Consider the following 27,226-nt stretch of genomic DNA (forward strand, 5'->3'; position numbering starts at 1 on the left):
GTTTGTCTAATTTGGCGAATGATAACTTGTTGCTCCTATCGAAAGATTGTATTGTAATCTAATTTTTTTATTTTAATTCTCAGGGCATACAAATATAATCATAACTGTTGTAACCTGTTGTGACCGCGACCGGAACGGTCTCGGGGTGGCCAAGAAAGCGCGGCGGGACCAAACGGTGAGCGGCCCGCGAACAAACAAACGAACGGGAAGGACGGACACGAAACAACGACGGACGATGGAGAGAGACCTTACGACGACAACACAAAAGAAGCACCGGAGTGACAGAGACAACCACATGAATCCAAGACGTCCACTGTTAATGAAAACAAAGAACGATAAACAGGCTGTCTGTTGTCGAGGCGATGTGTCGAGACTCACGCAAGGATTAGACTCGCTGGCTGAGCTTCTTTTTTTTTCCTTTATTGAATTTCGATTCCCCCGAAGGGGGCGGGCTGGCAGCAGCTTAGTACGCTCCTCTGCAGCCTACAGACTTTTTAAAACGTAAGAAGAAGATAAGAAACAATAAAAGCAGGCGATAAAACGGTGACTTAAATTGTAAAACGGCGGAAAATTGTGGAAAGTTAAAACATAAAGCAAAGGGTCGACAATGCTAATTTTTTTTTCTGGCTGAGTGAGAGGCAGGCGCTTAAGTACTCTATCGGGAGCGCCGCTATTGGTCGCTGCAACTACGTGTTCCACTGTGGCGCCCTCACAGTTAATGCGGGCCAGGAGCCGCGCGCCGCCACAGCTTACGGCGTGATGGTGCAGAGACCTCTCGGGGTCTTCGACGTCCATGACGTCTGGCGGGGATTCAAATTCCGCGGCGAGCGGTACCAGAATAACCAGTTCGACTCTTCAGCAAGCCGTCACCAGATAATTTGATTACGTTACGTAGTAACTCGTCGAAGTAAAAAATTTGTGTGACCTGTCGCTGCAAAGTATAATAAAAGAAATCGTTCACGGGTCTGTCACTGCGATCCCCTAAGGCGGTATGTCTAGTGTGTGTAAGCACACAAGGAAGGAGGGAAGATCAATGTTTATTGCCCCGTCGACAACGAGACCAGTAGAGACGGAACACAAGCTCAGATTAGTGACAGTCGGGAGGGAAAGCGGCGATGTCGTTTGAAAGGAAATTACGACAAACCTAAATCTGGTTGGCCGGACGGGGATTTGAATCGTCATCCTCCAGATTGCGAGCCCAGTCTGCTAACGTGTAAGCACTGTAATCAATATGGGGTCGCACTGTAGCGGTACGTGCGTCCCACCAAGCATGGAGCTGACGCTTGGAGAACGTTTACCGCTGTTCGAATCTTGGAACCAGATGTCTCATGTTGGCACATGACGTCAGATGTGAGTCGTAGACTGGCCTGACGACTAGTGTAGTCGAGTTTACTTATACCATAATGTCCCCTAACTTCATCTGCGGAGCAAGATGCTGCATACGTTTACTAGTAAACACCATCACCTGCGAATTGTAAGGAGGTATTGCTACCTCATGCGTTACCGGCGTTGCTTCAAGTTACGTCTCATCGAGATCTAGACAGTGGCAGGTAATCTGGAGAGGCATGGCAACTGAGTATAGGCATCTACAAACTGCGTATTGAATAGTTTTAGAAGCGATGATAGTGCAACTTCAGTATCGTTAGTATATAAAATATGTAAAATAACGCTGAGGATAGCCTCTTGAAGAAGGCCTTAACAAATTGTGCGTTGGCCTAGCATCTATTTGATCGACCGGATGTATATGCAGCGGGTGGGAAGCAAACCACAGATATCTTTGAGGAACGTATATGGCATTCCAAGAACATGAAGGTCGTATCTTAATAAAGGGACTTGTACTAGGGATAACCATAAAATTTTAAGTATCACCTCGAGAAAATCAAGCTACAATCATGGAACTGTACATATTGAGTTTCAATGCGACACTTTTTTTCCCAGCAACGAATGACTTAAAAAATGGTTCAAATGGCTCTAAGAATTATGGGACTTAACATCTGACGTCATCACTCCCCTAGACTTAGAACTGCTTAAACCTAACTAACCTAAGGACGTCACACACATCCATGCCCGAGGCAGGATTCGAACCTGTGAGCGTAGCAGCAGCGCCGTTCCGGACTGAACCGCCTAGAACCGCTCGGCCACAGCTGCCGGCTGAATGGATTAGCGGAGGCCTTTAGTTGTAGAAGTTTGCATTTTGATTGTTCAGGGAATGTTCCACCTAATAAATCTCCTAGATACCCTTCTGGTAATGTCTGCCACCCAATGGTTTCTTCATGCAACGAAACTGGAGGAAGTCACTGGCTACCCTGACAGTGGAAAACGGGGGTGAGGAGGGAGGTACAATTTGATAGCGTAAAGAGGCAGCATGTGTGATTCTCTCCTGTTCCCAATGAGCTAGAGCGCTGCCGCGGAGCAAAAACACCCCATGGACACCTTCCCGCGTAATCCCAGCCCCTACAGCATCTCATAAACATCTCAGGTGATTACGGAGGTTAACTCCTGTGGCGGTTTTCCCTTTAAGAGCTTAAGTTGTTAGTACCACTGTATGGCCGTAACCGATGATGGTAGCGTCTTCGCCTTTTTCGGCGTTGATGAATCCACATGTTTCTATTGTTCACCATGTTACTTTGTTTGACTTTATAGTAATACACGCTGAAATCGTTCCTGGTGATTAGGTGACTAGAGAAGTCGTCTTTTTTGAACTGACACAGCTGCAACATTTCTGATGCTGCGATGGTTCGGTGTGTTTTTGGATGGGGGGGGGGGGGGGGAAATGAGGTTAATGTTTAATGTCTCTCGACAACGAGATGACGATACATGGAGCAGAAGCTCGGATTGACCAAAACGTGAGGAAGGAAACCAGCCATGGCCTTTTCATAGGAACCATCCCAGCGTTTTCCTTAAGTGCTTGAGGGATATCACAGAAAACCTTAATGTGGATCGCCACATCGTCGTTCTCTGAATGCTAGTCCACTGCGCCACCTCGTTGTTGTTTGAATGGGAGTGAGAAGTTGCGCAACTCAGCGGGCCGCGGCCTTTGTGTCATTTTCAAAGTGTCCTGTACACATATTTAAATAATATCAAAGAATGATTTTCACTTTTTCCACTATCTCCTAGATTGTGATATGCTGTTATTTGAGCACGGGAGCCTCCACTTTTCTTCCCGTCTTTCACAGAAGGATGGTCCGCATTTCGTTATTCGCCATTCATAATTGCTCACCATAATGGAGACGTTTGTCCCCCTAATCACAATGTCATACTATGGTGCATTGGTGCATTACACTTAGACCAGCTCAGCATAGACTGTTGCAGCACTGTTACCCTTCAACTGCAGAAAATGAATTACCGTATGTTACTAGATATGGGCAAACTCGTTCATCTTTGGGAACTAGTTCACCGATGATCGTTTTACTTTTGGGAACCGTTCATTTTTACTCGTCCACCGTTCACATGTGCATGGTATATGGTTCATATCAAAAGTTAAAATTGGGAATCGTTCATTTTTTGAAATAATATAAGGTGGCGCACGAAAAACCGGCCGCGAGTACAGACTGCTCGCCAGTTATGCACGACTTAATGACCGCTACGAGCAGAATAGATAAACATGTAATAATCAGGCGGTAAAGAAATGAAAAATAAGTTAATACAAGCAACAAAACAGCAATCTAGTATTCGGGGCCAATTTTTCGAGCGCCACCCTGTATCACTGAAATAATGTTGAAGAAGTTGTCGTATTCTACTTACAATATGTGACACCAGACACTCGACTATGGAGCGCGGGCTTCAATCGTTTGTTAGTCGGTCTGCCTTCCATAACAATGAACATGCTGTTTTACCTTGGATCAAAAAAAGACGAAAAATCGCCACTCGTGTGTGACGTGCCGATTTCCTTTCCATGTGTAATAGAATACGAAAAGAACCAGAAGTGCAGAGTTCAGAATGGTTTGAAACAGATCTAGAATGGGGATCCGCAGCGATTGAAACGAACAACAACTGGATACTGAACTAACTAGGAGCAGACGGCAGTGGAACTGCGACGAGTGGCCACGCGAAGAAGGACGAGTCCGGCCGAGCGAGACCGAGACCGAGACAGACGGGAACGGGACCGAGGCTGGAACGTGACCGGCCGACGTGCCGTTGCGGGAACGAGACCGACCGGCCGGCCGCGGTGGTCTCGCGGTTCTAGGCGCGCAGTCCGGAGCCGTGCGACTGCTACGGTCGCAGGTTCGAATCCTGCCTCGGGCATGGATGTGTGTGATGTCCTTAGGTTAGTTAGGTTTAAGTAGTTCTAAGTTCTAGGGGACTGATAACCACAGCAGTTGAGTCCCATAGTGCTCAGAGCCATTTTTGAGACCGAGCGTTTCCCGTTCCCAGGAACCAGAAGTAGAAAGCCGCGACCGAAGTGAACTATAAACGACCGTTCTGAATTCGTTCCTCGCTCCTCCCGTTCATCTTGGTGAATCGTTCCTTTGGACCCGTTAGTTCGCGAACGACCCATCTCTACATGTTACTCCGCGCTGTAGATAGGATACGCAATTTTGTTTCGGTTCCTCTGTCGTAATGTTACGGTACTGAAACGCTTTTATTTCAATCCGTACCAGGACTACATACATTTATCTGCCGACAAACAAAACCTTAATTACCTAACTTTATGAGATGGCCAGTCAAATGAAAACGAGACAGATTAAATAAAAAACGGTTGTTGTTGTTGTTGTCTTCAGTCCAGAGACTGGTTTGATGCAGCTCTCCATGCTACTCTATCCTGTGGAAGCTCTTCATCTCCCAGTACCTACTGCAACCTACATCCTTCTGAATCTGCTTAGTGTATTCATCTCTTGGTCTCCCTCTACGATTTTTACCCTCCACGCTGCCCTCCAATACTAAATTGGTGATCCCTTGATGCCTCACAACATGTCCTACTAACCGATCCCTTCTTCTAGTCAAGTTCTGACACGAACTCCTCTTCTCCCCAATCCTATTCAATACTTCCTCATTTGTTATGTGATCTACGCATCTAATCTTCAGTATTCTTCTGTAGCAACGGAGTAAATTAATTATTATATCAAAATTAATTGCCACAAATGTTTGTACGCTTACCCCACTGTGAGACAGCATTGTGAGTGCCTTCATGAAAAATGCTCGCACTTACCTACGGAACCATACTTGAACTTAGGCATGCACCTCTTCGTCCGAAGCAAATCGCCGGCCAGGAAGGTCTTTCTTCGGGGCTCCAAAAATATGGAATAGCATGGGGAGACATCGAGACAGTATGGAGGAAGTGTAAGGCATTCCCAGCGAAACTTCTACAGCGTAGTCGAAACAAGCTTGGCAGAAAGTGGGCACGCATGCCTAAATGCACCGTACGGTCCACGTCGTCCTTTACTTTTCGAATAAGGGCCACGAAGATAAGAGAAATTAAGGTGAGACATATAGAGTATTCGTTTTTCCCTCGCTTTATTTGCTAGCGGAAGCGGAAAGGAAATTTGTAGTGATACTAATCGTAAGGTGGCTTGCGTAGAAAGTAAGTAGATTAAGTAGATGTAGGTAGATGTGTAGCTGCAGATATAGATATTCTGGGCTAAAGGTCTATGATGCGAACACCCCACGACGCAAATGGTAGTGCTATCAGTTGCCAGAAAAATGTATTCTAGCCAAATCGCTCCTGTTTCCCGTTTGTTACTAGCACTTTACTCTTTTTAATACGCTTTTTACTTATTTCGGTCTGTCCAATAATCCTGTGCAGTACATTGTTTCTTCAACAGTACTTTACAACCACAGTTTTCTTAACTTTGAACATAACAGTTGTTTGTCAGACATGTCAGAAATATTCATGAAGAATAATAATCAGTTAAAATTAATTATTTGTTGAAGGGTAGAAATAACTTCAAAACTTTTCACTGTGGAGATGTTCAACGTTTACATGGCATTCAATAAAAGCCGCCAGTTAACTGAAAGATGAATGATATAATTAGTCTTTATATGAAGATAGTAATTCAAATGGTAACAGAGTTTGTTAATTACCTGTGAAGTGGGCTGTTACCCTTATCAGTGACGTAATGCCCTAGTGAACATTAATGAATATGAAAGTGGCAAGCATGAGAGTTAGTACTAGTCGATTGTTCTAATGGCATGGATAATGGATTCAAATACGTATCGTGTAGGGCCCCCGCGAGCACGCAGAAGTGCCGCAACACGACGTGGCACGATCTCGATTAATGCCTGAAATAGTGCTGGAGGGAATGACACCATGAATCCTGTCGGCTGTCCATAAAGCCGTAAGAGTACGAGAGGGTGGAGACCTCTTCTGAACCGCAAGGGATGCCTCCCTGATATGCTAAATAATGTTCGTGTCTGCGGAGTTTAGTGGGCAGCTGAAGTGTTTAAACTCATAAGAGTGTTCCTGAAGCCGTTCTGCAGCAATTCTGGGTGTGTACGGTGTCGCATTGTCCCGCTGCAATTGCCTAAGTCCGTCTGAATGCAAAATGTACATTAACAGATACAGGTGATCAGATAGGAAGCTTACGTACGTTTCACTTGTCGGAATCGTATCTAGACGTATCACGGGTGCCATATCACTCCTACTGAACTCGCCCCACAGCATTACAAAACCTCCACCAGCTTGAACAGTCCCCTGATGATATGCAGGGTCCATGGACTCATGACGTTGTATCCATACCCGTACGCGTCCATCTGCTCGATACAATTTGGAACGAGGCTCGTCCGATCAGGCAACATGTTTCCACTCATCAACAGTCCAATGTCGGTGTTGATGGGCCCAGGCGAGGCGTAAAGCTTTGTGTCGTGCAGTCAACAAGGGTACACGAATGGGCCTTCAGCTCCCAAACCGGATATTGGTGATGTTCCGTTGAATGGTCGCGCGGTGACACTTGTTGATGGCCCAGAATCGAAATCGGCAGCAGTCTGCGAAATGGTTGCACTTCTGTCACGTTGAACGATTCTCTTCAGTCGTCGTTGGTCCCGTTCTTGCACGATCTTTCTCCGGTCGCAACGATGTCGAAGGTCTGATGTTTCACCGGATTGCTGATATTCACGGTACACTAGTGAAATGTTCGTACAGAAAAATCCCCACTTCATTGCTACCTCGGAGATGCTGGGTCCCATCGCTCATGCGCCAACTGTAACACCACGTTAAAACTCACTTAAATATGATAACCTGCTATTGTAGCAGCAGTAACCAAATTAACAACTGCGCCAGACAGTTGTTGTCTTACATTTAGACGTTGTCGACCGCTGTGACGTATTCTGCCTGTTTATATAACTCTGTATTTGAATAGGCATGCCTGTACAGTTTCTTTAGCTCTTCAGTGTCCTTGGTGAAGGAGTGCGAAGCAATATGCTTGGGCGATGAGATTTTCACATTTGCAGGAGAGCTAAAAAGCTGGGATGGACTAAGAAGAAGAGGACTGCAGTCGATACTTCTAGGATTTCGTATCTCAATCGGTAAAAAGGAAACCATCATAGAATCACTCCATTGTCCATCTCTCTGTCTGTCCGTCTGTTAAGACCTGTTTTTCTCTGGGAAGGATGCGTGCACCAAGTTGAAATTTATGTCAAATACTATGGTGTACGGTCCCTTACCATAGCAAAAAATTTTAGCTTTTAAATGGCTCTGAGCACTATTGGACTTAACATCTGAGGTCATCAGTCCCCTAGAACTTAGAACTACTTAAACCTAACTAACCTAAGGACATCACACACATCCATGCCCGAGGCAGTATTCGAACCTGCGACCGTAGCGGTCGCGCGGTTCCAGACTGTAGCGCCTAGAACCGCTCGGCTACCCTGGCCGGCAGCTTTTAAATGCTTGCAATCAAAATATTCTGATATTTCCAAACTCATTCATCAAAAACTGCAGGTGAATTGACGACATACGTAATTAAGTTGGTGCCGAACCCTCGGAGCGCGCCTCCAACTCGCACTTGTTCTTTTTTTAGACTTTTGAGAAAGGTGTGTAACTGAAGAAAATGGATACATTGCTGCCAGTGGACCGGACACCTTGGAGGCGTGTAGCGCGCAGAGGACAATACACTAAACATTTAAATGCAAAACTCTTCTTTAAAGATAGCATGACAAAAAAAAAAACAGTTCTGCTTCCATTCCCGTGTTAGTATTAGGTAACTGCAAGTGTTTTGTGTAAGACCTGCCGTAATGGCTGTGTAACGATTGAAAATCCAGATACCACATCAATCAGTATTGAAAAGAAGTAAAAGTTACAACTAGACCCAGAATCTAACTCTTGAACGCGAGTATTCTAACGCTAATTTCTGCTCATTGCAGTAACTGAGCAACAGGGTTTCAGCTTCTTGAATGAAGATACCTGCGTTTCTTTGACGGCGATTTTCTACCGAAAATATGCATGGAACGAAATGTTGTTACAGATATTTTTGTACTGTCAGTATCGGGCTGTGGCGTCTGAGTGCACGAATTTTGGTTTCGCCTGTATAACGAATAATTGTTTCAACTTTTATTGCAACTCTTAACTATTCTATGGCTTTTGTACATAACAGTTTTTCGCATAGAGGACGTTCGCATCAAGGGCAAAGACTAGGGGAAGCAAAGCGCATTTGGTTATACGTGTATAATTCACTGTATTTGTTTATTAAGTTTTGTCTGACGATTAATATAATGAACGTTTATTCACCACACACACACATTTTAATTTTAGTTTACTTAGGAATAGGACTTCCAAAAAGATTTACTTGGTTTAAGACATGTTAATATAGGATTTTATCTCTTTTCTTATAGTACTGTCTGTAGATGGAAGATATGGGCCTAAACCAGATATTATTGTCATGAAAAGCAGCTGTGTCAGAAAAGAAAGGAGCTTCACAAGAGTACAATAGTTAGCGTACATACAAAAGTGTTTCGAGGCATATCTTATTTTAAGTATTAACGAATCTTCTCTTAAGTGAATATTTACTTTATTTGGTGCCAGTTAGTCGTAAAATCTTAATGGTCGAAATGAAAATTTTATGAGAAAGGTAAACAGTGCAGATGAATGCGTTAACGTCAGAAAGAAGTACTAACATCAGACTTCATCTAAACCTGAGTTAACACATATCATGATTCTCCAATGAGAATTTCTGTATCTATTGTGATGCCATCTCACAACTGTCTCATAAATCAGTACTTAAAATGTTGCGGACCAGTTGTCAAACGTACGATATTTTTACCACAACATGTTTCTGGCCTACGTTATCCTATTATCAAGTGCTATAAAACACGGAAACAAACCAATACATCGCAACACTACACGTACTGACAACCATATAGAATATTTATATCGTCCTGCAGTATACCTCAAAGGACTTGACAACGGGATAAGTCAGTCCCCAAACGTGCAGTAAAAATATCACACGTTTGACAAATGGTGCGTAACATTCTCAGTAGCGAGGATTCCTTTAATAAAATCCACCGTTAGTTTAGCTAGCTAACAAAAATTAGGCCACAAAGAACTACTAATTTAAACTGTTCTGTAGAGAGACTCTAATGTGCAATCTAGAGCAGTAATTCCAAAACTTTGATCCCACTTAGCAAGCCTGAAACTAGACTGATGTTCGCTTAAGTTTCTAATCGTAGTAAGCAAGGACGCGAGGCCCCGTCCTAGGGACAGCAGCAGACACCGGGAGAGGCTCCCATTGCGAGGCGGTGACTTCCGGGCTCTGAGGCGTGTTCACGACCAGACCCTCAGTGCGGTGGCCAGAGCGTCCTCTTCGCAGAAATGACTGCTTTCTGTTCCTGTAAAAAAGTAAAAATATAAAAGGCGTCAATTAGAAAAGAGGGAGCTCCTTGAGAAGAAGTTTATACAAGCAAGGGAGCGGCTAGCGGCTGGTTAACGTTGGTAAAGAAACGTTTTTCAACAAAATATCTCTACTAATTACTACCTAGTCTATTTACAACTCGTACAGAAACCAGATGGCAGTTGTAAGAGTCGAGAGGCATGGAAGGGGCGCAGTGGTTGATAAAAGATTGAGAAAGGGTTGCAACTTATCCCCAGTCTTATTCAAACTTTACGTTGAGAACGCAGTAAAAGAAACCAAAGAAAAGTTTGGAACAAGGTTTAAAGTTCCGGGAGAAGAGATAAAATTTTTGAGATTTGCCAATGACATTGTAGTTCTATCAGAGACAGAAAAGGAGTTGTAAGAGCAATGGAATGGACAGTGTTTTTACGGATGATATAAGAATAACCTTGTGGCACCATAGATCAATACCACTCCCACCGGCGTCTCACATTTAGCAAAGGAAATGTACGTTTCCTACAGAGGCTGATTAAGCGTTGCGCGGTGGCTCAGCGGATCCAGTAATGCGCGCCCACTGCCCACGTCTTCAATGGCTCCAATTACGAGCGCCCTCTGCCGAAGCGATCTAGGATGGCCAGCAACCGCTACACATCGCAGTCTCCGTTGCAGTCTTCGACAATCTTCAGTCATAATCAACATTCGACAGTTCGCTTGCGCTTTAGTAGCGGGAGCCTCGCACTACATGACGCTCTTTACTTTGCTTCTTGTAATAGTTGGACTTAACTGTTGCTTGTTCTTTCTAAAGCTTCTTCGCTACGCTTCGGGCGGTATTACACTATCAAATTTCTTTGCCAAATATTTGATCAAAGATGTGATCAAATATTCGTCAAATATATTTGACAAAGATCTTTGACGTGGCGCTAAAAAGGGGTATTACCCTGTCATCATATTTTTCGTCAAAGTTCAAGATGGCTAACAACAACAACCTGTTATTAACTGCAGCAGTTGCATGTACCACAATTGCACTGTGTGCACATGTGGAAGAGAAGTGGGGCAAAAAAAAGGAAACGTACCTGGGTGAAGCCGTGGGTTTTACGACGACACAATAAATGCATTCAATTAAACTTGTTACATGTGCGAAGTCGTACATCAATTACTTAAGAATGGATGAGCATACATTTCATACATTTATGTATGTGGTCAGTGAAGAGTTTCCTCATATGACAAAGCACAATACTCACTTAAGAACTTCTATATCTGCAGAAAACAGGCTCACTGTAACACTCTCATTCCTTGCCACAGGAGAGAGTTATGTTACGATAGGTTAGGTGAGGTTAGGTTAGGTCAGGCCAACAGATCTGGTCTCCAATCTTCTTAATTTATTTTTGTATTCAGGATGCCTGACGTTGTAAAGCGCCTCATCAGCTTCATACATCTCTATTAATTTTGTAGTTGTCGGTACACACCAATTGTATTTACTGGCAATGTTTATAAAAACACTAGAGATGACAGAACGCTGCAGCGATGCTAGCGCTCCACGTGCTAACATGTCACACTGCAGTGAACAGAAGACAAGCGACTTCTTTGATCAAATCTACAGCGAGGCCTTAGATTTGATCAAATATTTGACGACATTTGACAAAGTTCCCTATTAAACCATCAAATTTCTTTGACAAAGATATTTGACAAAGATATTGGACAAAGAAATTTGATAGTGTAACCCTACAACGACTACTGCTGCACCACTCTGTCCAAAGGCATTATCACCATACAAGAACAAATTTTTCTGGCTGCCGTCACCCTTCTATTGAAATAAAACAGAAGAATATGTCGCGAAAGTTCCGATTTCTCCGCTTGGCACTCTATTTTCTAGCGTCCATAGCTCCACTCACTACTTCCAAATGTCAAAATGACGGTATGTTGCGCGAACTAGAAATAAAAAATGACAGTCGGTAAATAAACCCATAGCAATCGGAATAACAACATGCAAAACAGAAACGCTACAAACTTATGCAGCAACCTAATATTGTATACTTATGTTGTCAATTTTCATTAAAATTCTTAAAGTCCAAGATTTTATCGTAAGTATACATTTTAAAGAATTGTTGTGACGTCACAAGTTGTTAGACTACAGTTTATTAATTTTAAGAGAAATTGTTGAAGTTGTTGCTGTTTTGATATTCTTGTTTAGAAGGACTGAATACGTAAATATAGTAAATGGTAAATGCTTGTCTAGCAACTACAACTTTTTTTGTGATAATTCTTCTTTAGAGATTGTAAGCTACTCTGAAGAGCCAAAGAAACTGGTACACCTGCCTAATATCGCGTAGGGCCCTCGCGAGCACGCAGAAGTGCCGCAACATGACGTGGTACGGACTCGACTAATGTCTGAAGTAGTGTTGGAGGGAAATGACACCATGAATCCGTAAGAGTACGAGCGGGTGGAGAAGAGCTCGTTGCAAGGCATCCCACATATGCTCAATAATGTTCATGTTTGGGGAGTTTGGTAGCCAGCGGGAGTGTTTGCCCTCAGAAGAGTGTTCCTGGAGACACTCTGTAGCTGTTCCAGACGTGTGGGGTGTCGCATTGTCCTGCTGGAATTCCCGAACTCCGTCCGAATGCACAATGGACATGAATGGATGCAGGTGATCAAACAGGATGCTTACGTCCGTGTCACCTGTCGGAATCGTATCTAGACGTATCAGAGGTCCCATATCACTCCAACTGCTCACGCCCCACACCATTAAAGAGCCTCCACCAGCTTAAACAATTCCCTGCTCACATGCAGGGTCCATGGATTCATAAGGTTGTCTCCATAGCCGTACACGTCAATCCATTCGATACAATTTGGAACGAGACTCGTCCGACCAGGCAACATGTTTCCAGTCATCAACAGTCCAGTGTCGGTGTTGAAGGGCCCAGGCGACGCGTAAGGCTACAGGAGTGGGCCTTCGGCTCCGAAAACCCATATAGATGCTGTTTCATCGAATGGTTCCACGCTGACAGTTGTTGATGGCCCAACATTGAAATCTGCAGCAATTTGCGGAAGGGTTACACTTCTGTCACGTTGAACGATTCTTTTCAATCGTCGTTGGTCCCGTTCTTGCATGATCTTTTTCCGGCTGCAGCGATGTCGGAGATTTGATGTTTTACCGGATTCCTGATATTCACGGTACACTTGTGAAATGCTTGTTCGGGAAAATCCCCACTTCATCGCTATCTCAGAGATGCTGAGTCCCATCGCTCGTGCGCCTACTGTACGACGTAAAAACTCACTTAAATGTTGATAACCTGCCATAGTAGCAGCAGTAACCGACCTAAAAACTGCGCCATACACTTGTTGTCTTATATAGGAGTTGCCGACCGCAGCGGCGTATTCTACCTGTTTACACATCTCTTTATTTGAATTCGCATGCATATACCATTTTCTTTGGTTCCGTGTACAAGTAGAAAAACCAGCAAGTTTCAGTTCCCAAATCCCTGTCCCTCCCGTCTCATTCACTAGTGATGGACTGATACGTCAAAGCGTCTGCACTTTATACTCTTTACACATTCGTTGCACTGGCTAACTTGGTACACAGAGAGAGTGATTCCATTTAGCAGCTGAAAAAAAAAGTCATTCCGTACCAGAGAGAGAGAAGGTCTTTTGAAAGTTGCTGGATGTGAGGTCCGCCATGATGGGGAGATGGAAGTGCTTGACACACGAAAACGTAAGTAAAAACGAATATAGGCGCGAAAACATCGCGAAAAACTAAGTTACATTCTAGAATATAGGTTAACTCCCAGCAAAAAACTTTCTCACCAACATCGTTTGGTTGCAGAGGACAAGCCACCTGCAGTAGTTAACACACGCATGATCGAGAAATTTCATGCACACCAAATGTAAATTTTTGAACTAAAAATGCACATAATTTTATAATCATTTAACAAAAATGTTCACATTGCAGAATAAATAAAAACAAAAGCCACTGATGATGGCACAGTGGTGCCAAAACATGTTTGGGTACTGAGAAAAACGGTGGTTTGCATAACTGGCGGACCTCACATCCAACAATTTTAACTGCAAACACGGCCAATACAAGGAGCTGCAAATCAAAATGATGGGTCTTTTGGAAGTGTTGTTCAACAAAGTCCTGTTTGAGCCTCCTTTTTACTTTCTTTCATTTAACTCCGCCCCCTACCTTTTTTAGTCCAGCACCAATCCTTCTCCACCCTCCTACTCTCCACCTTTCCTTAGAGTGTCACCAAATTTTACGGCCCTGGAAACAGGGTACAGAGCACCTGATCAACTGGCACACGCTAGTGATGCCACTGACGTCACCACAGCTGTGGCTGCAGGTACCTGGCGGCATTGCGCAGTTCCAGCACGAGGAGCAGAGTGGCGAGGGCTACGGCGGCGGCCAGCAGCATGAAGGCGGGGGCGAGGGTGACCAGCTCCACCGTGGCGAACTCCGACTCTCGTAGGCAGGCGGGCGGCTGCGCGTGCCACAGGCTGCGCGTGCGGCTGATGTGGCCCCTCTCCAGCAGCTTGCGCAGCCTGCATCACAGACACTCGCTCTTCACCGACACCTACATTGTGGCTACGCGATCACGAAATGAACTCTAACCTCGCATAAGAACTCTGGCAAAAAATTAATCACGCCCTAGCGCGTGGGCTTCCGGAGCAATTTGTCCATCAGGGAGCAACGTTCTAATACTGCCATATTTGATACAACTCACTGTGTGAGTTTTGGAATGTTTAGTGACCCAAGCATAAAATTTTATGGGATGTACACAAATCTAGTTGTACACTGACGGAAAAAGAAATCCTACCTCTGTAGAAGGAGTAATGCGAGCCAAACGAAAATTGGTAGGCGTGTTTCTACACTACTGGCCATTAAAACTGCTACACCAAGAAGAAATGCAGATGATAAACGGGTATTCATTGGACAAATATACTATAACTGACATGTGATTACATTTTCACGCAATTTGGGTGCATAGATCTGAGAACTCAGTACCCAGAACAATCACCTCCGGCTATAATAACGGCCTTGACACGCCTGGGCATTGAGTCAAACAAAGCTTGGATGGCGTGTACAGGTACAGCTGCCCATGCAGCTTCAACACGATACCACAGTTCATCAAGAGTAGTGACTGGCGTATTGTGGCTAGCCAGTTGCTCGGCCACCATTGACCAGACGTTTTCAATTGGTGAGAGATCTAGACAGTGTCCTGGCCAGGGCAGCAGTTGAACATTTTCTGTATCCAGAAAGGCCCGTACAGGACGTGCAACGTACGGTCGTGCATTATCCTGCCGAAATGTAGGGTTCCGCAGGGATCGAATGAATGGTAGAGCCACGGGTCGTAACACATCTGAAACGTAACGTCCACTGTTCAAAGTGTCGGCAATGCGAACAAGAGGTGACCGAGACGTGTTACCAATGGCACCCCATACCATCACGCCGGGTGATACGCCAGTATGGCGACGACGAATACACGCTTCCAATTTGCGTTCACTGCGATGTCGCCAAACACGGATGCGACCATCATGACGCTGTAAACATAACCTGGATTCATCCGAAAAAATGACGTTTTGCCATTCGGGCATCCAGGTTCGTCGTTGAGTACACCATCGCAGGCGCTCCAGTCTGTGATGCAGCCTCAAGGATAACCGCAGCCATGGTCTCCGAGCTGGTAGTCCATGCAGCTGCAAACGTCGTTGAACTGTTCGTGCAGATGGTTGTTGTCTTGCAAACGTCCTCATCTGTTAACTCAGGGATCGAGACGCGGCTGCACGATCCGTTACAGCAATGCGGATAAGATGCCTGTCATCTCGACTGCTAGTGATACGAGGCCGTTGGGATCCAGCACGGCGTTCCGTATTACCCTCCTGAACCCACCGATTCCATATTCTGCTAACAGTCATTGGATCTCGACCAACGCGAGCAGCAATGTCGCGATACGATAAACCGCAATCGCGATAGGCTACAATCCGACCTTTATCAAAGTCGGAAAAGTGATGGTACCATTTCTCCTCCTTACACGAGACATCACAACAACGTTTCACCAGGCAACGCCGGTCAACTGCTGATGTCTATGAGAAATCGGCTGGAAACTTTCCTCATGTCAGCACGTTGTAGGTGTCACCACCGGCGCCAACCTTGTGTGAATGCTCTGAAAAGCTAATCATTTGTATATCACAGCATCTTCTTCCTGTCGGTTAAGTTTCGCGTCTGTAGCACGTCATCTTCGTGGTGTAGGAATTTTAATGGCCAGTAGTGTACGTCTGAAAGATGACGTCTGTTCAAATTTCGGGCCAGTCACATCAGTGTGTCGTTAGTAGTGCCGGAATGAGGAGGTAAATTAGGTTGCTTTAAAAACGAGTTCTAATGGCTCTGAGCTTCAGTTACCTTTGAGCTTTGGCGAACTGAGTTGATGTTAGTGAAGAATACCTTTAAGGTGACGAAGACGCCATTATCAACGGCTCACTGAGTTTGAACAAGTTCGTGTGACAAGGATACGAGAAGCTGGCTGTTCGTTTCGTGATATTGTAAAAAGACTTCGTAGGAATATAGCCGCTGTAATGCTGGCGGCGGCCGTCATGGGAAGATCGTGTCGCAAAGAGACCTGGCTCCAGATGGTACTACCGAGAGGGGAGACCATCGTGTTCGGCGTACGGCTATGCAACAGCGATTCTAGCAGCAGCTGACACCACAGTGACACAACGAACTGTTACAAATCGATTACTTCGAGGACAGGTCCGAGCCAGATGCCATGTAGTGTGCATTCCACTAACCTCAAACGACCGGAGAGCAGGGTGGACATCTGTTGTCTTTTCAGATGAAAGCTGGTTCTGCCTCCGAGTCAGCGATGACCCTGTGTTGGTTAGAACGACGCCAGGTGAGCGCCTGCAACAAATCTGTCTGAGTACTAGACACACTGGACCTACACCAAGAGTTATGGTCTGCAGGGTATTCCACGTACCCTGACTGCAAATTTGTTCGTCGGTGAGGAGATTCTACTTGTTTTTCTGCCATTCATGAACAGTATTCCAGGGTGTGTTTTCTAACAGGATAACTCTCGCCCACATACCCCTGTTGTAACAGAACATGCTCTACAGAACGTGGACATGTTGCCTTGACTTGCTCCATCACCCAGTCGAGCACGTATGGGACGTTATCGGATGGCATCTCCAGTGCCGGCCGCTGTGGCCGAGCGGTTCCAGGCGCTTCAGTCCGGCACCGCGCGACTGCTACGGTCGCAGGTTCGAATCCTGCCTCAGGCATGGATGTGTGTGATGTCCTTAGGTTAGTTAGGTTTAAGTAGTTCTAAGTTCTAGGGGACTGATGACCTCAGATGTTAAATCCCATAGTGCTCAGAGCCATTTGAGCATCTCCAGTATCATTCCCAACCAGCATTAACCGTCCCTGTACTGACCAAGCGCATCCCACAAATTGACATCAGGCACCTGCATGATCAACGCATGCAGGTTTGCGTGCTTGCATTCAATGTTCTGGCGGCTACACCGGTTATTGATGCACTAGAAATTCACATTTTCAATGGCTTTTGTCGCGCTTATATTAACCTGTGAACTTGCAAATGTATTACCAAAATTTTGTTACTCCATTAATTGTTTCTTGGTATTGGGATCTTATTTTCTGTCAATGTATTTCAAAGGATTTATGCAGGATGTAACCAAATTCCCTTTACAGACTTTGAGAACATGTCGTGGGTACCAAGACGGTTAAATTTAGTGCAGGAACTCATGTCCAGAAACATACTGCTTTCCTGCTGTAAGCAAAATACCACAACACACTCCTGCTGCTTGTTATATGCGTCCGCTTAGTCAACACAGATACGGTATCTCCGTTTTAAATTGCGGTACGCATGATCACTGATCTCTGATCCAGCATCCACCACAGCCATCACCCTGCACCAGTAGGTGTTCCTCAGAACCCACAGAGGTCTCATAAATACAGGTCAAGCAATCAGCCCACCACCACCTACCCACTGTTACCAAAATCGTTGGTGTAACTGATCCCCTACAGAATGTGAAAAATGAGGTAACGCATCATCTTGCTTGCCGATGTGTTGTAAACCGATGATCCATTCGGCTCATCTCTTTTCATCCACGTTTAATAAAATACTTCGAGCATAAATGAGCTAAGATACATATGATCTGGTACTATAAATGGTAGAGGAGATCCCATGACCGTTTCGAACCATGTGCTGTGATCAACTTCCTAGTAGCGGAAGGAATAACACCTCCCGAAATGTTTTCGCGAATCAAAATGATTTACGGCGAAGCTGTTAAGAACTGAGTGAGTTGTTGGTTAAGTACTCTCTTAAAGAGTGCGTTTAAGTGGTGTTGGCATTTTAGTGGAAGCAGAACAAATGTTGGTGGGAATCAAAGCATGGAAGACCTATTTTGAGTGACGAGTTGGCGCAAAAAAATCGACGAAACTGTTGGTGAAGACCGCCGATTGACAACGGATGAAATTTATGCGATGTTTCGACAAATCTCCAGAACTATCGTATACGAGACACTCGCAGAAACTCTGGAATACCGGAAACTGGTCGCAAGATGGGTTCCAAAACAGCTGACAGAGCACCACGGGAAAAATAGGTCCAGCAACGCCCGTGAGTTTCTTGAGTGACTTGAACTGGAACGTGAAGGTTTCGTGAGTTCTATTGTGACTGTAGATGACATGTGGGTGGCTCATTACACGCCTGAGAAAAAAGAAAGCCGTCACTGTTGTAACCCGACCGGAACGGTGGTGGGGTTGCCGAGAACGAAAGTGCGGCGGGACCGAACAGGAGCGGCCCACGAACAAACAAAACGGACAAACGGGAAAGGACAGACACAAACAACGATTGACGACCGAGCAAGACCCCACGAACAACAACACGCAAGAAGCAACGGGGTCACAAGCGAAAACCGCACAAATCTACAACATCCACTCGTACATGGAAACACGCAAAGTAAACACGCTGCCTGTAGGCGAGATGTCGATAGACTCACGCCAATATCAGACTGCTTCACTGAGCTTTTTTTTTTCTTTCTTTATTGAATTTCGATTGCCCCCTCCCCCCCCCCCCCCGAAGGCGGCGGGCTGGCTGCTGCTTAGTATGCCGCTCTTCAGCCTACAGACTTTGTTTTAAAAAGGTGAAGATAATATATAATAAAAAAACAGGCGATAAAATCTAAGACTTAAAGTGTAACATGGCGAAAAAAAAAACGTGGAACTTACAACATAGAACAAAGGGATGATGATGCTAATAAAAATACATACGAAGCAGATAGGTAAAATAATAGACAGACAATTAAAAAAACACAGCGACGGTCTGGTTTCTGTTCGCAAAGGACATAAAATTCTCACCCAGCGACAGCATGGTTTCTGTTCACAACACAGAAGAAGATGAAACAACACTGAACATTCACTGGAACACTGCGCTAAAATATGACATACCACAGCCGAGAGCACGTGGGGGGAAACTGGACAGATGAGGGGAAGATAAAAAAGGGGGGAAGGTGAGCAAAAGCGAAGGAGGGGAGGGGGGAAAGGAGCCAATGGAGGATGAGGACCCATAAGAGGGATGGGGGGTGCTGGTCAGACGCAACAGGGAGTGGGGAAGGCAGAGGACGGGAATACAAAGGGATGGGGGGGGGGGGGAAGAAGGGAGGTAGGGAGAGGTTAGGCGGGGAGAAACACAGGAGGGAAGGGGTGAAGAGGGAGCCCAGGGAAAGGATGGAGGAAAGGAGGGGGGGGTGAGGATCAGAGTTGATAGGAGGGCTAAATGGAGGGAGAGAGGGCATCATCCGGGAGGGGGAGTTGATGGAAGCCAGCTTGGGAAAGGAGATGAAGGGTGTAGAGATGGAGGATAGGGGGGACGCAACAGTGAAGACGTGGCAGGGTGCAGGGATGTGAGAGGAGAGGAGCAACCAGAGGGTGAGGGGGATCAAGGCGGCGGGAGGTGTAGAGTATGCGGATATGTTCGAAGAATAGGAGCAGATGGGGGAAAGGAATGAGGTCATAGAGGATCCGCGCGGGGGACGGGAGGCGTATACGGAAGGTGAGGTGGAGTGCATGACGCTCAAGGATCTGGAGGGACTTATAGAATTTGGGGGGGGGGGGGCAAATATCCAGGCGGGACTGTCATAACAGAGGATGGGACGGATTTAGGATTTGCTTCACTGAGTGAGAGGCAGGCGCTTAAATACATGATAGGGTAAGTCGCTATTGGCCGCTGGGACCACGTGCTCCACTGTGGCGCCCTCACATTATACGCGGGCCAGGAGCGTGTGCAGCCACCGCTTATGGTGCGACAGCTGCAGAGACCTCTAGTGGTAATCGAGGTCCATGCCGTCTGGCACGGATTCAAAACCCACGGTGATTGGTACCAGAGTCACAGTGACGTCACACCAACTCTGCATCTGCGAAAGATTCCAGAATCACAATTTCGGGCAAAAAATCGTGGCGTCAGGGTTTTGGGGCCGAAAAGATATCATTTTGTTCCAATTTCTACCTCAGGCGGCGACTATCAGTGCACAAAGATAATGTGAGCTCCTGAAAAAGCCCAAAAGGTGCATTCAAAACAAACGGAGTGGAATGCTGGCGAGAGGAGTGTTGCACGACAACGGCCGTTCTCACATAGCCTCAGCCATCAAGGTCCTCTTGGACTCATTTGGTTGGGATGTTTTGAACCGCCACCGTATCCCCATGACTTGGCTCCTTCACATTATCATATTTTCACTTCCTTGAATGCACACATGAGTGGACTTAAATTTTCAACCAACGAGCAAGTGCAGAAAGAGAATCTGAAGTTGGAAAGAAGCTTGTTGCGCGGCTCACCACATGCGCTGCGTGAGACAGCGATTATGTGGAAAAGTAGGCAAGTGTACCAACAACATCGTGTAATTTTTTCTCAAACACACTTTCTCTAAAAGATATATAAAAATTTAACCTGGTGCTGGCCATTTCAATTCCTTTTCTGTGTGAGGTTTAGAACTGAGAAGCGCTGAGGATACAGAATAGAAGAGTTGAAAGTAGTATACCAACACAGAACCCTTGTGGGGTGACAGAACACGGCCTTTTCTGGACAGCTAGCAGGAGATGGACAGATTGACTCTGCCTTCATGTTGTCTTCGGGAATGTCGCCTCGGTTAACGCTATACTGGCACCCAGCGAATTGTGCAGTTTATTGCATGTATCTACTTAGGACCGCCAAGCTGAAAGCATTCGTTCCGGATGGCGGACGGCTGTTGGCAGGAAGTAGGTATTCCAGCCATGCTAAGAAAAATCCACTTAGCTGACAAAGATCTCCCGGCTGTCCAAATAAAAAAAGCAGCTAAACAGTTGTGACTTGTAATAGATTCGGGAGAAACCGGAGAGATGGCAGATAGATTCGAGCACTATGTTTTAGCTTCCCCCATGGCCTGTGATGCGAAGCTACATGGTGCTTGAGAGGGCACCGATTGGTGAAATTGATCCGACGTCAGGAGGGCATAACATGTATCACGAAGATTTTTAGAAGAGTGGGGCGGAAATGGAGACTAACAGTTCTAAACGTTTTGCCTCTGCTGTAAGGAGATTGTGTTACCAGGAAACAATTTACTGGCGGTGCGATGTACAGGGTGTCCCACTCAAACCTCCCTGATTTCGAGGACCCATGAGAGAAAAACCGCAGTAGATACGACAATGAAAAATGCACCACATTGTAGAAAATCTCAAAGACTTCATATTTCCGCATCAGAAGTGCCAAGTATCGTCGCCAGAGTGCAGCATAGTCGCATGAAGTGAAAATGGCGACTCCACGGCAGCACGCGCAAGCAGTAGTGTAGTTTGCAGAAACAAAATCGCGGATTACTGTGAAAATAAATTATCGTCGTGTGTATGAATGTGATCCACCTGATGTGAAAACAATTAAGGAATGATATAGCATGTTTCTAGCAACAAGAAGTGTTCTGAAACATTCTGGCGGTGCACGTTACAGAGTTTCAGAAGAGACAGTGGAGGACATCAGACAAACGTTTCTCAGAAGCCCACGTAAGTCAATTCGTCAAGCATCTAGGCAACTTGATGTACCGCGATCAATATTGCATCGTGTAGTTCACCAGCGTCTTCGTACGTGTGCTTACGAAGTGCAGATTCTGCAACATCTGAGGCTGAACGACAAACCACGCCGACAACAATTTGCTGCTAATATGCTGCAGCGTACTGATGCCAGCTTCCTGGAAAGATGAAGCAACCTATCAGGAAGGGTTAATAGGCATAATGTTCGGATTTGAGGTTCGCAAAACCGCACGTTGTCATTGAAAATGTTCGTGATAGCTCTAAAGTAAACGAACAGTGAATGGGTCAGTGTATGTGGATATGTTGGAGCAGTTTTTGTACCCTGAGACACAAGGTTTGCAGCCCAACGTCAGTTTTCAACAAAATGGATCTCCGCCGCATTGCTCAACGGCTGTTCGCAGGTTCCTGGATAGAAAATTTCCCAATCGTTGGATCGGACGCGGAGGACCCATTGCCTGGCCACCACGTTCAAGCGAAATTACGCCGCTTGATTTATTCATGTGGGGATTCGTTAAGGACCGCGTGTATGCGACCAAAGAGGACGATATTCCTACATTGCGACATCGTATCACTAATGCGATTGCAACAGCAACAGAGGAAATGTCACAAAGACCATGACTGTGAGAAGAGTGTAGCGGAACATGTTGCGTTCTGTTGGGGCATATCGTACAACTCCCGCGGGGGGGGGGGGGGGGGGCCTTACTGATAATAATTGGGTTATGTCCGTTGGACATAAAAATCCGAGAGCATGGAGCGTGGTATTGGGTCTCCAAGGGGAAAATAGAAAAGACTAGGGAAATCATGGGGGTACAAGTAGGGGATAAATATGCAATTCGGAGAATGGACGAAGAGTTATGGCAACAACGATGGGAAAATGAGGAAATGGGAAGAAGGGTATACCAACTATTGTCAAACATCAGGGAAGGCTACAGATGAGCTACTTTGAGCCGAGCAGGTGTCTGCTGCGCTTTCTTACAGGACATGGGCCATATCCAACATATCTATGTCGATTTTGAAAACGGGCAACACCAGCGTGTGACTGTGGTGCTCCGGAAGGAACACCCAAACATTTCGTCTATGACTGCACGTTATACGACGATGTGGCGCATGAACTCAGGAACCAATTACCGAACACAGATACACATGCACTAATACAACGTGCCGAGACCTTTAATGCCCTAAACAGTTTGGCAAATGAAATATCCCAAAAGATCACGAGGGATTTTATCAGGAACCAAAATGGTTAGTGACCAAAGATAAACCGATCAAGGCGCTCTCACGACCGGAATCCGCCGCGCTGCAGGACCAGGAAGGCAGGTGTATCATTAGCGAACTTGACATTTCGCACTAGATTTTTTAGAAAGTAGTTACACTAATAATAATGTAAAACTAGGACACTAACACTACAAACATTGATAGGGACAGCAGCGATTTTCAATGTCGATGGCCAGCCCAGTGCCAGGGGCACGCACACTGGGATTAGCTCGGTGAGCAGGCCTCAATAGTAGGATTGTAGATTATCTGGCACACCTGTAATGCTGCAGGGTAGACTAGTCTCAGTGTGTCCAATGTAGTTAACAAGTTAAATTAGCCCTGTCCATAGCCAGTGCCGTTAACCAATTAAGTATAAGCTGCTTTTGTTTTGTTTTGTATGATAAAAGGACCCACTAATTAAATAAGGTGGTGGGTTATTGTGTATAACTATAATGTTGTTGTTTTATGATTTATTTGTATCATAATCTTTGTTTTTCAATTGTATTAATATCTTGTGTTGTATCAATAAAGTATTTTTTTGAAAAAAAGAAAAGGAACAGAGTCCCAAAAAAAAAAAGAACTTGACAAGAAATTGAAGATAGACTCGATATTCTTCGTGCTACAATGGTTCGCATGTAGAGGTGTACTGATGATAAATAAATAAATTCTTTGAGACGCTTTACAATGTGATGCATTTTTCATCGTCGTATCTACTGTTGTTGTTTTTTTTTTCATGGATCTTTGAAATCAGGGAGGTTCGAGTGGGACACCCTGTAACTTCAAGAGGATTTGTTGCCGAAATTCTTGGTGGGAATGTGGGTGCAGTAAGTTATTTACTGACTAGAAATTACAACTTTGTCTCTGGATTGGCACTAAATGCATCGGTACTCTGCAGTCTCCATTAGCAGAATTAGTCCAGTGTTCGAGTCCTCGAAAGAGCGGTTCTAGCAATATACTTGATGGCAGCCACACACGGTGTCACCAGTCGGCACACATCTCATCGCCGATAACGGTGGGCATAACTTGCAACTTTGGCTTATTGGGACAGTCGCACGCTAGAAGTTCAGAATTGTGTACGGATTCACTTACCCACATTTGTCAGCACATTCTCAGTTACATAGGCTCCTTCGTTTCTCCAGTCAATCATTGTAATGGATGTGCACACAGGTCGAGACAAATTTCACAAATTGAGGTATGTTGTAATGGTACAGACTAGTATAGAATATGATCCCCTAACTTTAGTATAGAACCTAATACATAAATCGGAATTACGTAGCTTTTTGCATATACAATAAACTGTAGCCATTCTATAATTTCAGTGGTTCAGCTGTCTTAAATCGTAATTGTTGTTGTTGTGGTCTTCAGTCCTGAGACTGGTTTGATGCAGCTCTCCATGCCACTCTATCCTGTGTAAGCTTCTTCATCTCCCAATACGTACTGCAGCCTACATCCTTCTAAACCTGTTTAGTAAATTCATCTCTTGGTCTCCCTCTACGATTTTTACCCTCCACGCTGTCCTCCAATACTAAATTTGTGATCCCTTGATGCCTCAGAACATGTCCTACCAACTGATCCCTTCTTCTTGTCAAGTTGTGCCACAAACTCCTCTTCTCCCCAACCCTACTCAATACCTCCTCATTAGTTATGTGATCTACCCATTTAATCTTCAGCATTCTTCTGTAGCACCACATTTCGAAAGCTTCTATTCTCTTCTTGTCCAAACTATTTATCGTCCATGTTTCACTTCCATACATGGCTACACTCCATACAAATACTTTCAGAAATGACTTCCTGACACTTAAATCTATATTCGATGTTAACAAATTTCTCTTCTTCAGAAACTCTTTCCTTGCCATTGCCAGTGTACATTTTATACCCTCTCTACTTCGACCATCATCAGTTATTTTGCTCCCAAAATAGAAAAACTCCTTTACTACTATAAGTGTCTCATTTCCTAATCTAATTCCCTCAGCATTACCCGACTTAATTCGACTACATTCCATTATCCTCGTTTTGTTTTTGTTGATGTTCATCTTATATCCTCCTTTCAAGACACTGTCCATTCCGTTCAACTGCTCTTCCAAGTCCTTTGCTATCTCTGACAGAATTACAATGTCATCGGCGAACCTTAATGTGTTTATACCTTCTCCATGGATTTTAGTACCTACTCCGAATTTTTCTTTTGTTTCCTTTACTGCTTGCTCAATATACAGATTGAATAACTTCGGGGAGAGGCTACAACCTGTCTCACTCCATTCCCAACCACTGCTTCCGTTTCATGTCCCTCGACTCTTATAACTGCCATCTGGTTTCTGTACAAATTGTAAATAGTCTTTCGCTCCCTGTAGTTTACCCCTGCCACCTTCAGAATTTGAAAGAGAGTATTCCGGTCAACATTGTCAAAAGGTTTCTCCAAGTCTACAAATGCTATAAACGTAGGTTTGCATTTTCTTGATCTAGCTTCTAAGATAAGTCGTTCGGTCATTATTGCCTCACGTGTTCCCATATTTCTACGGAATCCAAACTGATCTTCCCCGAGGTCGGCTTCTACTAGTTTTTCCATTCGTCTGTAAAGAATTCGTATCAGTATTTTGCAGCCGTGACTTATTAAACTGATAGTTCGGTAATTTTCACATCTGTCAACGCCTGATTTCTTTGGTATTGGAATTATTATATTCTTCTTGAAGTCTGAGGATATTTCGCAAATCTCATACGTCTTTCTCACCAGGTGGTAGAGTTTTGTCAGGACTGGCTCTCCCAAGGCTGTCAGTAGTTCTAATGGAATGTTGTCTACTCCTGGGGCCTTGTAATTATAGATAATAATATACCAACAAATTGCAAATTGTCATTATTCTATGTAAAACTACTTTCCATAACATATTGAAGTACAGTGAATTTAACTTAAAAGTACGTACAAAATTTCTACACAACTATTGTCTGTATAAATTTCTTAATGTGGTGTCAAAAAGTCAAGGAGCACGTTATCCAGAAAGATTACTGTTTGATTAAAATAGAGATTAACTTTTTTCTCTATTAACTGCATACAATATGTCTTTAACTGATTTTCTGTCTAAAAATGTTTTGCAATCAAAATTCTGCTTGCCAAAAACCTGTCACCAAATTTTGTAATGATGCATCCTGTGTTCAAAGTGTTAAGATTTATAGATTTTAGTTATATATTCAATTATGTGATCATTTAAGAATCCAGTAAAATATTCTGACTGTTAGATGTTATTTATGTTGCAGTTCTAGGTATAGTTAAGGCAGGTAGTCTGTGTTGGACGTTGCCAGAAATGTGTGTAGCAGTGTGTCTGTTTAACTGGTGCAATAAAAGAAAAGTAATAATATAAAACGGTGTGCAGATTATGCTTATTGCGCATACTAAATTCTCATGTAGAGTTTTATCTCTGCCCCAGACAAGTACTTGTACATTTACCATTCCAGCTTTTATCTCTCGGTGATCGACAGTGGCAGTTGTTCCAATAGAATCACCTGTAATTTTACTAAGTTCATTACGTGCAATAACTACGATGTTTCTAATTTTCACTATTTTCGAATAACAAATATTTTGGAATATGATTATGATCCCCACTAACTAACTTTACCAACCTATAGTTCAGTTATCTTCTTCCATAGTTAATATTGTAACTTAAATCACGTCTTTGATTCGATTGTACTTTACCTCCCTTATGACATGCAATATTTTTCAGTGATTAAATGGATATTCCCCGTCTTATGATTCACTACTATGACCACGATCTTTCACAGCGTTAATCATTCCTTTGCGTACATTTTTTTTCCAACATTGGGTCTTAAGAGTGTCCCTGCATCACAGTTAGTTCTGATTCAGTTAACTTCACTCTCACATACATGAGGAGTTTTGCAATGTTTTGACACACACATGCAGTGACACATCTTCCAAGTACCCATGTGGTACGCCGCCAAGGATTCGCAATTGCGTGAAACACGTGAGATGTGATGGAGGCAGGTACGGCCCAATCACACGTCCTTCCAGAGACCCTGCCCAAATGTTCAGACTGTATGCGGATCTCCATCAGCCTACACATAGTTGTTGTGGGCATTGAAAACACCTTCCCTGGTGAACTTGGCTTCATTCGTGAAAAGGATCCGCCGTGGGAATTGGACTCGTCCACA

General features: G+C 44.5%; 1 protein-coding gene across 1 annotated transcript in view; it reads right to left on the bottom strand.

The window, feature by feature from the left end:
- Positions 1-9,590: 9,590 nt before the first annotated feature.
- Positions 9,591-27,226, bottom strand: part of LOC126232574 (ionotropic receptor 75a-like) — a 37,245-nt gene continuing 19,609 nt past the window's right edge. The window contains exons 4-5 of the mRNA XM_049942806.1: positions 14,104-14,298; positions 9,591-9,759 (exon numbers count right to left, since the gene is read on the bottom strand). Of these exons, the coding sequence (XP_049798763.1) occupies positions 9,591-9,759; positions 14,104-14,298 (364 nt within the window). The remainder of the gene's footprint in view (positions 9,760-14,103; positions 14,299-27,226) is intronic.

This window comes from Schistocerca nitens, chromosome 1 (genome assembly GCF_023898315.1).
Source record: "Schistocerca nitens isolate TAMUIC-IGC-003100 chromosome 1, iqSchNite1.1, whole genome shotgun sequence".
In the NCBI taxonomy this organism is placed as follows: domain Eukaryota; kingdom Metazoa; phylum Arthropoda; class Insecta; order Orthoptera; family Acrididae; genus Schistocerca; species Schistocerca nitens.